The sequence below is a fragment of the Anomalospiza imberbis genome, chromosome Z, assembly GCF_031753505.1.
Source record: "Anomalospiza imberbis isolate Cuckoo-Finch-1a 21T00152 chromosome Z, ASM3175350v1, whole genome shotgun sequence".
Classification (NCBI taxonomy): Eukaryota; Metazoa; Chordata; class Aves; order Passeriformes; family Viduidae; genus Anomalospiza; species Anomalospiza imberbis.
The window spans coordinates 20,509,800-20,522,001 of NC_089721.1; the positions used below are offsets into that span (position 1 = coordinate 20,509,800).

At 38.6% G+C, this 12,202-nt stretch overlaps 1 protein-coding gene across 1 annotated transcript in view; it reads right to left on the reverse strand.

Moving 5' to 3' along the window:
• Positions 1-12,202, reverse strand: part of LOC137464461 (interleukin-6 receptor subunit beta-like) — a 34,039-nt gene that overhangs the window by 8,994 nt on the left and 12,843 nt on the right. The window contains exons 7-13 of the mRNA XM_068175836.1: positions 12,041-12,123; positions 10,758-10,968; positions 8,486-8,644; positions 7,295-7,417; positions 6,593-6,745; positions 3,744-3,887; positions 637-733 (exon numbers count right to left, since the gene is read on the reverse strand). Coding sequence (XP_068031937.1) covers positions 637-733; positions 3,744-3,887; positions 6,593-6,745; positions 7,295-7,417; positions 8,486-8,644; positions 10,758-10,968; positions 12,041-12,123 — 970 coding nt within the window. The remainder of the gene's footprint in view (positions 1-636; positions 734-3,743; positions 3,888-6,592; positions 6,746-7,294; positions 7,418-8,485; positions 8,645-10,757; positions 10,969-12,040; positions 12,124-12,202) is intronic.

Below are 12,202 nucleotides of genomic sequence, written 5' to 3' on the forward strand. Positions count from 1 at the left end.
TTCCGGGCCCAGGTCAGAAGCATTTGAGACCCTGGAATGCAGCCACAGACCCCTGTGGTTTTGAACCTGATCCATGGAACAATTTACCAACCTTGCAGGAAGAACAAGAAATGACAAAAGTTTAGATATTGTAGTAGAAGTAGTCACAAAGTGAGAGGAAGAGTTTTTGAGTGCTGTACAGGGGGGTTTTAGGCCTTGTACAGAGGGGTCTGAGTTTTATCCACGGGGGTCAGAAGTTCTAAGATGGAGGGACGTGGGTGTGCCCTGTCCTTTTTCCTTCTTCTTCCTAACCTCCATGTTCTTGGTGATGTTGGCATTCACAGATTGGTTTAGAGTAGAAAGTCACTGTTCAGTATAGGTGATGGGCATTGGGGAAAAACTGTAAACATCTAATACGTAATGTATGATATAAAAGAGGGCACCAGCCCCCTGGGCGTCGGAGTGTGCCCTTGCCTGGCTGCTGAACGGACTGCAGCAGCTCAGGGAGCAATCTTTTAGATAACACACAATAAACTACCTTGAGACCGGACGACTGAAGACTACTGAGTCTTTCTTTGGAGACACAGGTTGGAGGAGAGACTTTTCCACCTTTCCGGCTCACCCCAACCAGGGGTGAGTTCCTATATCTTTTCTTACCTTTTAATCACCAGAGAACAAGTGAGAGGTGCAAAAACCAGAATGAGTATCATGCTGAAACAAAGACCAATCACAAAACCTTCAAGTTTTCCTTTATCTGATGGGAAACAGAAAGCTTGAATCAGATTTATGGTGTTAAGTACAGAAAGACCTTATTAACATCATGAGAGAAATATTTCAAACAGAAGTCAAAGCCAACTTTACATGTGTTCTGGAATTTACGTAAAATCTAGTTTAAACTAAAGCTGGTATTCTCTGAGGAGTGTGAGCTTTTCAGGTTTGTATTTTTAAGATATCTAGGTATCATAGAATCACAGAATGGTTGGGATTAGAAGACATCTCTGAAGATCATCTGTTCTAATCCCCTGCTAAAGAAGGTTCACCTAAAGCGGGTGAGACAGGATGGCATCCATGCAGGTTTTGAGTATCTCTAGGGAAGAAGACTCCCCAGCCTCTCTGGGCAATCTATTCCTGTACTTTATCACCACCACGGTAAGGAAGTTCTTCATGTTCAGGTGGAAATTCCTGTGTTTCGGTTTAGGCTCATTCTTGTGTCATTGGGCACCACAGAAAAGAGTCTGGCCCTATTTTCCTGACGCTTGCCCTTAGGGTATTTGTATACATTGATAAGATCCCCTCTCTGTTGCCTCTTCTCCATGATAAAAAGGCCCAGCTCTCTCAGCCTTTCCTCATAAGTAAGGTGCTCCAGTTCCCTAAACACATTTGCAACCCTCCACTGGACCCACCCCAGCAGTTCCATGTCTCTGTTGTCCTTAGGAGCCCAGAACTGGATACAGCACCCCCAGTGAGGCCTTACCAGGGCTGAGTAGAGGGGCAGGATCACCTCCCTCCACCTGCTGGCAATGCTCTTCCTAATGCCCCCCAGGACAGCACTGGCCTTCTTGGCCACCAGGACACGCTGCTGGCCCATGGACAGCTTGTTGGCCACCAGGACCCCCAGGTCCTTCTCCACAGGGCTGCCTCCCAGCAGCTCAGCCCCAGGCTGTGCTGGTGCCTGGGGTTGTTCCTCCCCAGGTTCAGGACCCTGCACTTGCCCTTGCTGAATTTCAGATGGTTCTTCTCTGTCCATTTCTCCAACCTGTCAAGTGTTTTTTTCACCTCATGCTGTTATGTGAGCTCTAGCTTCTTTAACAGGTCAGGACCCTCATGCATGTCTGACTAAATAAGAAACTATTTGAGTGGAAGTGGCTTTTAATCTATTTCAGGATTTACTAGTAGTATTTGGGGTTTTATTTTTTGGTTGGTTGGTTTTGGTTTTTGTTTTCTGGGGATTTTGTTTGTTTGTTTGTGGGTTTTTTATTTGGTTGGGTTTTATTTTGTTTTAGAGTTGTTTTAGGAGGTCATGCCTGGTCCTGATAGCAATAACATAGCTTGTGTATTTAGATGGTGTCCATGCTTTTACTTTTAAGATCATTAAGACCACTTTATCTGTAATCAGTCATTTGTCAATCCTTGAAGCAAACCTATGTCTCTTACTGCCTCTTAATACTTGCTTGAGATGTTTTCTATTAAGATCCCACCTACCTAAAGAGAAGAAAGTGTTTGAGAGGTTAATGAAAGTTGATAAAATGCTCAGGCTAACACAGGAACCAAAACTGACTGTGATGTTAAGAGTGAGTCAGTGTAGAGGTCTTCAATATAGATGGTGACACCAAAAGTTTAAAAATAGTCCCTGTAGAGTGTGGTCAGTTCATGATTATGTTACTGATATTACTTTTTCTTTTCCTACCCAAGCCCCAACAATAATGTCTCTTTTTTTTTTTCTTTTTTTTTCTTTTTTTTTTTTTTTTTACCAAACAGCTACCTAAAGTTCAAAACTAATTTGGAAAGCTGCAAATTGCCTTGTTGCTGAAATTTGTTTTTATAGCAAAGAAACCTGAAATACTTCTAATGGATTAAATAACCTATGAAATGTTTGGGAATAGCAAAAATAGTAAATGTAATGTTTAAATTCAGTGTAATTACTAGATTTTTTAAAATGTTGTGTTATTCACTCTGTATTTTTCTTACTTTACTGAAAAATAGAATACTTTCCAAATATATATTTTGTAGGATGAGCGAAATAGAGTCCTGAAGAAAAGCTCCAGGGAGAGATTTTAATATTTTCTGTTGACAGGAGAAAGTTTTCAGTGGGGGGAGGAGGGGTGCAAATCCTATTGATTTCAAGGAATATTTTAAATTTCTTTTTTTTTATCTCTGCTGTACATTTTTTTACTATTCAGTTGTAAAGTTTTATACCTCCTTCACTTAATACAAAAAAGCTGCTGTGGGGAGAAACCATTTGCATACTTCTGTTTCTGAGTATCACAGGTTACTGATACCATCTTAGCATGTTCTTTAATTTTTCTATTTAGAAATCATCATTAAGGGAAGCTGTGGTCAAACGAAAAAAAGTCTGTTGCAGTGTTAGTTTTAGTTTAACTGATGAGGTGTTAAAATGTTTGAAAGACTAAGTTTAGCCAACCTTATATGATTTTAAGTTTTTTTGACTTTTTAAATGCAATTATATTGGTCTTAACCTATCCAGGCTCTTCTGAGAAAAGCAAACTTTTCCCACTGACCTAAAGGACCTGTTACTTAAAATGTTCTTAAATTATCAGAAAGCAAAGGATACTTTGATTAGTGTTCACCCACCCTAGGAGCAATTGAAAGGTACTTAATCTTTTATTTTTGCAGTTATTGGCTCAGGAAGCCAACTTTACATGATTACTCAAGATTTTGCCAAAAGCAGATGATTGAGCATTACTAGTCACAGGCAAAAATTTAATCTGCTGAAATCTAGACAGTAATTGCCAATAAATAAAGATACGTGCACATAGCTAGCACAAAAAGGTCAGAAAAGGTTTCAGAGATGAAGAACCCTGGCTAAGTTCCCTGTATGCTAGGTAATGAAATACAGGTAATATACAGTATATAATGAAATACTTTGTTCTGTGACACAAAGTTTACCTCTTGCAGAGGAACAGTTTTTTGTATCTGCTCTCAGTAACTGAGGATTGAATAATGAAAATAGTGAGTGAACATTGAGAGAACATAAAGCAAAGATTCTTGCTGGGTAATGCAGATGCATAGAGGTTCCACAGTACCATATTTTGGAGTGCTGAAAGGTTGTGAAAGAGTCAGAGGTCCTTCTCCAGCATTAGTGAATCCTGAAATCTGCACACGATAGGTGGTCTTTTCCTTCAGTCCAGTAAGATGGTAACTTGTGACAGAAGCGTTGAGAGTAACAGCTGAAACACAAGAGGTTTTAGGAGATGATTAGATGAACTCTCATAGCTGAGCATGTATCAGCGTAGCTGACTGGGCAAACAGCAAAATTTCAGTTCCCTCATCCTCATCTGGAGGAAACCAGACTGTGCAGATATTCTTTGGGTAGGTACAAGATTTCTCAAAAATATTTATGTACATTTTAAATCCAGAGGTTAAAAGCATGAACTTTTAACACACCAAGGCTGTATTGGGTTTGTATGGCCAAGTTTTGGTAGCAGGGGTGCTTCAGGGGTGGCTTCTGTGAGAAGCTGCCAGAAGCTTCCCATGTCCAACAGAGCCAATCCCGCTGGCCCCAGGATGGATGTGCTGCTGGCCAATGCTGAGCCAATTCGAAGTGGCTCTGTGACAACAGATTTAAGAAGGAAAAAGAAGTTACTCTGCAAATGTAATTGCAGCCAGAGAAGAGCAGGGTGACAATATGTGAGAGGAACAGCCTTGCAGACACCCAGGTTGGTGAAGGAGAGAGAGAAGGTGCTCCAGGCACCAGGGCTGAGGTTCCCCTGCAGCCCGTGGTGTGACCATGGTGAGGCAGCTGTGCCCCTGCAGCCCATGGAGGTCCCAGGGGATGCAGAGATCCACCTGCAGCCCCTGGAGGAGACCCAGGACAGAGCAGGCGGATGCCTGAGACAAGGCTGTGAACTCGTGGGAGGCCTGTGCTGGAGCAGGGTCCTGGCAGGGACCTCCAGATCCATGGAGAGAGGAGCCCACAGTGGAGCAGGTTTCCTGGTAGGACTTTTGACCTTGTGGGAAATCTGTGCTGGAGCAGGCTGTACCTGAAGGACTTCATCCTGTAGGAAGTAAACATTGTGGATGCTGGAGCAGTTAGTGAAGAACTGTAGCCTGTGGCATGGACTCATGCTGGAGAAGTTCATGGAGAACTCTCCCCATGGGAGGCAACCCACGCTGGAGCAGGAGAAGGACTCTTCTCCCTGAGCAATGCCAGAAACAATCTGTGATGAACTGCCTGTAACTCCCAAACTGTGTCTCTCTGTGCTGATTGTAGGGAAGAGCTAGAGCCTGGGAAGGACGGAGTGGTGGAGAAAGGTGTTTTAAAGGTTTGTTTTACTTGTCATTATCCTACTCTGAATTTCATCAGCAATAAATTCCACTAATTTCCCCAAGTGAAGTCTGTTTTGCCCATGTGGTAATGTGTGATCTCTTCTAGTCCTTATCTCAACTCATGAATGTTTTGTTACATAGAGTGGCTCTGGATAGAGTGGCTCTGGCATCCAATGACTTTGGTATCCAGCCAGGGTCAAACCATCACAGGTGATGAATGCAGAAGGCTGTTTATACTTCATGAGAGGAAAATTCATCTAGCATGCTGAACAGTTGTTCTTATGTTGACTGTAAGAGTTAACATTAGGACTAGCCCTTATCATACACTTTACTCTCACTTCAGTTGTCAGTAGTTGTTTACCTTGATTTATGCCAGTGCTATTACTCATGATTCAGTACAGAAATAGGGCTGTGCTTTCTGCTTTACCTGCTTTGTGGAGCTTTCAGCTCAGCCTGTCTTTTCTGATGGTTCAGCGACTTTTCCCTTGGCCAGACTAATGTACAAACTGCCATGTTGTAAGGATGCCTTTGGGGCAGAAATTACTCCTCAAGTTTGTCATTGTGAATTTAAGATCTTCACAGAAGGGGATGTGATGCTCTATGGACTTCCTTCCCTCAAATTCTCCAGTAAAATTATACTTCCTGCCTGGAAAAAAATGTCAATTGGGTATTGACTGGGTATTGTCACTGCTGTATTGACTGGTTAAGGCAGAGGGAAAGAAAAAATATGTCCTGGATGTTCCCATTCTGCCTCCTCTTATGATTTCAGATAGGTATTTAAAGTGGAATAGAATCTCCAGAAGACTTTTTATGATTCTCTAAAGACGTGGATTATAGAATTCTTACTATCTCCCTTTGTCAGCTCTTACTTGATATTTGTCTTCCCTAGAATGTCTTCAATTATATTTGAAAGCCAGTGTGTACAAAGTTAATGTATTACTAATTATAGCAAAGAGAATTCCACCCTAGACCAGAAAGAAAATTTATATCAAAAGAATACAGGGATTTTTAAAATTGAAAACTCAAGTGGTTTGAATTCACAGCTATTAATTTATTTTTATGTGTAGAAGTTTCATAATTTGTAGTTTGTTAAGGTTGGAAAAGACCTTTAATGTTATCCAAACTTAGACATACAAACTACCAATTTAATAAAATGTTTCCAAAATTAAATTTATAATGGTGTCTTTGGAAACAGGTAAGAAATAAAAACTGCTAATTGAGTTGAAAAATGAAATATAGAATGTCTTACATCTTATAGAAATGCTCAGATTCAAGCTTGGATGAGGTGCAATGAAACATAAAAGAGTTGTGACTGAAATCGTCATGGTGGAAATGTGTGTCTTCCTTTAAGTTTTCCTAGAGAATTCTGCTGTAGAAATGTAATTTTTAAAGAAATAGCAATGTTTAATTTGAGATAAAAACTAGAAAATTCTAAGTGTTCATGGGAGCATCTAGAGCATTAAAAATCTAACCAGGAGCTGACCTTTGAGAGTAGAGCACTCAATTTGTACAGAAATCATAAGTAACTCAGTAGACTTAATGGTCTGAATGAAGCATTTCTTTCATGACCCTGAGTTGCTGCTTTGTTCTGACAGCAGTGACTTACCTCGAGACTTTTTCCTTGATGAATCTGTATAACTGATCCTGTATCCCTGGAGAAAGCCCAAACAGTCTTCTGCAGCTATTTCAGTCCACTTCACAATTGCAGAATGCTTTGTGATATTCAGAATTGTCACATTAGTGGGACCGGTCCTAGGAACTTGAAAAAACCAGATATTTGAGTTCTGCATCAATACCTGTGCAATGGACATTTGTTTCCAAGAGAGTTCTTGTCAACTTCTAGATGCTATAAATGCAATGTAAAAAGAGAAAGGCAAAGTCCCATAGAGTAAAAACTCCTCACCTTAAACAATACCAAAGTAGGTAGAAATTGTGACTATCTCATTATGAATATTTTACTCCAATAGCAACAGCCATACTCATTTCAACTTGCAACATGAGGCACGATGAAATTGGGAATTGGAAAGTCTGATTTAATTTAAGTTTGAGCCTCATGGGTCAGAGACCATCTTTCTGTTATTTTGGGTAATGTCACACATAATAAAAATATTTATGTGGACATGTCAGTAAGGAACAGCATTCAGGTTGTTCACTGCCAGGACATAACTGCTAAGAATAAAGGCAATGCTAACTGGTGAAAGCTGTTCAGTCACCTGGAAAAGAAATTTTGGGTAGTCTTCCTTTTATTGCTACAAACAGGAAACAAGAAGAAATATAGAGGGTTGGGTCATACAAAGGGGAGGAATACCTCCTTCAACGGAGTAAAAGTGGGTCACTCCAAAAGTCTTTTCGTGTCTTATGAAACTTTCACACTGACACACATCAGATGCATGTACCATTATTTTGTACAACTTATATGGCTGAAAATTGTCTGGAAAACAAATAAACGTATGTCAAGATCTACTGAAAAGTTATAAATTACAAAGAAGAGGAAAGGCAACAGCTTCATAGATTTTCTGTCAAGTTCTTGCTTTCTGAGACTCATAGCATAGCAAAAGCGTATAGTGCTTTCCACTGAGTACAAAATATGTACATCCTTCTTCAGTGTCTCTAGATGCTTTATGTAAACTATTTCAAAGCCAGAACGGGACAAAACATGGGTTTTCTTTTAGAAGATGACAGGTGTATTTATAGTCTCCCTATGGGAGGCTTTAGCTGCTGATGGAGAAATTAGGAACTAAAATGGCTGTAGTTATCACATTTGAGGGGTAGGTATTTCCCACTCAGCTAGAATATATAAACCCAAGCAAAAAACCTAGATGTAATGTGGCACTACAGATGTTGCAGAAGGATGAAGGTAAACAGTGCACTCTCTAGAAGACTTTATAGAATTCTGAAGCTAAATGTTCTCTATTATACATAAAAACCAGTGCTGAATGGCCTTTGCAAGAGTTATCTTTTAATAACTCTTAATAAGTTATGATTTTAATAAAAATTTTCAATGTCTGTTCCATAAAGAAATCCCTGATTGAAACCCATCATGTCTAGCATGGTAATCAGAATACTGGAGCTGAGAACTTAGGCTTTGACAAGTATAGACATTGGTGTAAAAATAGAAATTAATCTTAGGAAGTCTTTAACAGAGTAATTTATATTGAAAGATAAGCTTACCTAGGGACAAGATGAAAGGTTTTTTAAAGCCAGTAATGTATAGGAATTCCTGGAATGTGGGCAAGGAGAGACATTGTAGGAGTAGTTAGCTGTATTTCTTGCCCAACAGTATCCAGAAAAACCCTAATGAAAACTCTTATTTTTATCTGCCTTAATGTTGCTAAGCATTAGATGATGACTCAGTAATGGACAAATATTAAGAGCTGTACTTATCTGGATGGAGCTTCAATTTGCCCTTAAAAACAAAACAAAAATCCTACTCCACCCAACCAAAAATAACCAAGAAATGAAAGGGTGCTTCTCTAGGAGATGTGGTGGTTGCTGTTACCTAATGTGAAATTTCCGGTAGCCATGGTTATTATTTTCATGTTCATATTCTCTTTACTGGTGCCCCAGTCAACCACAAAACATTTTGGATTGTATTCTGGAGTCCATGTGACAACTGCATTTGTTCCCTGGCTTTTGACATGGATTTGACCAGGCAAGTCTGTGAACAAATACACAATTAAAGGTCAACAAACAGGAAAGCAGTTTTCTCCCCTGTTGTTCTCTCTTTCTCCCTTTTGCTCTGTTTTTAAAAGATTATTCATTAAGCAGTTATCATAGCAAGTGACTTGACTTATAATAAGGTTTACAATAGTATTTCAATAGAAGAAACTTGGCATTTACAACTTTGCAGAGGTGTCTGGGGATTACAGTGTGGATTGCTGTTCAAGACTTTTCCAGATTTCTGATTGTTTGAAATTAAGTGGCTGTTCCAAGCCTCAGGAAAAAGATGTCAGGTGCTGCTAAATAACCTCCTGTGAGCCACTAGTAGTTGCTATACATAGAGAAGCTCTGAGATAGTGCTTGCCTGAGCAGGGGTGGAGCAGAAAGGGCTAATGATAGATCATACCTAGATGATTTCATATTTCATATATTTTGAATTTTCTGAAAGGATCTTTAAAATTTTGACATTTTAGAAGATAGGCTATCAAACTAGGAAAGGCCTTCTGACTGACACTAAGGAAGGAAAAGGGCAACCTGCTATTTTGAGGTAAGAAGTGGACCTTGTGAGAGACATAAAGTTCTCCATTTTATCTCCTGTCGGGAAACAAATACAAGAAAGGCAAATTAATTCTGAGGGAGTTGCAGTTGTCCGAGGGACCTGGGGCTGTCTGAGGTTGTTTAGCCTGGAGAAAAGGAGGCTGAGGAGAGATCTTATCACTCTCTACAATTACCTGAAAGGAGGACGTAGCCAGGCGGGGGTCAGTCTCTTCTCCTAGGCAATGAGCCATAGGACAAGAGACATAGTGTTAAGCTGTGCCAGGGGAGGTTTAGGCTCGACATTAGAAGGAATTTCTTCATAGAAAGAGAGTTTGAGGATTTAAATGGGCCGTGCAGGGTGGTGGTGGAATTACTGTCCTTGGAGATGTTTAAGTAGAGAGTGGATGTGTCACTTTAGTGCCATAGTCGAGTTGACAGGGTAGTGTTAGGCCATAAGTTTGACTCAATGATTTTAGAGATCATCCAAAATAGTTGATTCTGTCATTCTGTAAAGAAAATTACTGTACTAGCTGACAAAAAGTTGTGTATGCAAATAAGGAATTTATCTTAAGAATGCACTTAATGCAAGTATCCTCTCAGTAATTCATTATAGATACAGAGAAGCTGCACTGAAGTACAATCAAACAGAAACAGGCATCTGGAAAGAGCCATGAGGTTCAGAGGTTCAGTAGACAACTCAGTCAAAAGGTGGCTTGAACTGGTAGATATATTTTATCAGAAGAAAGCTAAGGGACTGAATTGTAAGGGCAAAATCAGTTGCTACTTCTTTGCAAGGAAAAGGAGAACAGCATGAAGGGAGTGTTAGAAAATTCTGGATAAGCAATCATTTGCAGCTGTCAGAAGATCAACAAGAGTACTTGCACATATCTTTATTGTGAATGCTATAGCTGAATTTAGAAAATCTTACTTTGTAAGAGAGGTTCTTCTTATATTGCAAAAAATACACCTCAAGACTGTAACACATGAAACTAGCTTATGTTGTAAGGAAGACATTATACAATAATTTTTAATCTTAACTGAAAAGACTGTCTATTTAGGTCTTTGAAAAGCTTACATCTTCATTAGAATGTGGCATGTACATCCTAATGGGACATGTATATCCTATCTATTCCTTTTCCTATGTGCCAGTTAGAGTAATACTGAAATAAAGGACAGTAAGAAGTCTCTTAATAGTTATTTAGCTCAAGAACTTAGACTTGCACATAGTTCTGTGAACTTTTTTTAAACCACTAGCACCTACTTGATATTGAGGACAGTCCATAAACTATTTTCCTTTGTAAAATCCACCACTTTCCTAAGTAGATCCAACACAGTTGGATCTAGTTGACAAAGAAAGGAGTGAGTGCTAACACGAATATTAAATTGCTAGTCTGTTAACTTCTGCTGAAGTATCTTCTTAAGAAACAATTCTGACTCCTAGTATGTAAAAATATTAGCTTAATATATATTCAAGAGAATGCTTTGACCTATCCCAAAGTCCATGAAAAAGTAGCCTTAGAGTTTGGTCATGAAACTTCCCCATCATTATGGTGAATAGATTATAAGGTAAATACCTGTTACAGAGAATTCTGGGACAATGTAGATAGCTTGTGGAGATTCTCCTGCTTCATTATAGGCAGAAATATTAACTCTATAGTCAGCCATGGAGAGATTAACAATAATTTTTCTGTCTTTGAGAGAGATAGGATTTGGTGGGTGGCTGCAACTGTTGGGTATTCTTTCCACATTAACAAAATATCCAAGGACATTCTCACTTTGTGCTACCTACCAAGAGGAAAAACATTATTATTCTATAAATGCTGTTATTTTCCATGCTGAAAATCAAGAAGAATTTAATTTTATAAACAAAATGTAACCTCTAATGATGGGGATAAAATCATACTACTTTAATTAGGTCATTAGGAATCAATAAAGAAAAATATTTCCTTAAAATTAAGAGCATGCTTAAATTGAGAGGATTTAAGTATACCATTACAAATTTTCCTTAACGGAGACCTTAGTTATGTGTATGCAATTAGAAGAAACAACAGTGAAGCAGCTGTAGCATTCTCTACATTTCAGTGGAACATTTCCCTCATTTTTAGGAACTTGACAGTTAATGAGAGATGTTTAATTGAAATTTATGCCTCTGGATATCCTCATCATCTAGGGCTTGATTAGGTATATAGTATCTTTAAAGACAAATGCTAGCAATTATGCTACAAATTTGGAATGTGTTAAATATCCATTGGTAGAAATTCCTGGTGGTGGTTCACTCATTATTTTACTGTACTAATGTTAATAAGAGATTGGAAAATGAGTGCCCAGAAATGGCAATTACTGCAATGTAGACAGAAACTTAATACATGAAGGCCTGTGAATTCTTCAAGGATTATTTCTGATATCAAGATTGTCTGTTATTTCTGGCACAAAATTAATAGCATGTAGATACCGTGAAGCTGTGAGGGTAGGTTATCTTAATGAAATAATTGGACACTTTTAAAATAACATAGACAAGAAGACATTTACTAATTTAAAAGGCAGAGACACATATCTTGTGAGGAATTTCAGATGAAGCTGGAAGCTCTTAAAATAAAAACATGTTTTTCCCTGGAAAATAAGGGAAGTTTTAGTAATTTTTCAAGATTATAAATTGATATAATTTTTCACTGTTATTTTCTAGCACCTAAATCATCAGCATACAGATGCAATGAATTCTGCAGCAAATATACAATATCCAGTGTCTTTCGTATATCAAGTGTAGACTCAATACAATAAGAAAGTCTGTTTTTCCCTGAAATGCAAGAAATAAATAGAATACATAACAGAAGGTACCCAGACTCAAAGTGAACCTTACTTCCCACTTCAGAAGAACATTTCTTCTTCCTGGAGAGACTTGTGTAGTTACATTATATGATATTCTTGGCTTGTTCATGAGTTCTGGTAAACATGGAAAAAGATGGAGACATGCACTCAAATGAATAATTCTGATGTTCATATTTTCAAGATTATCTGAAAA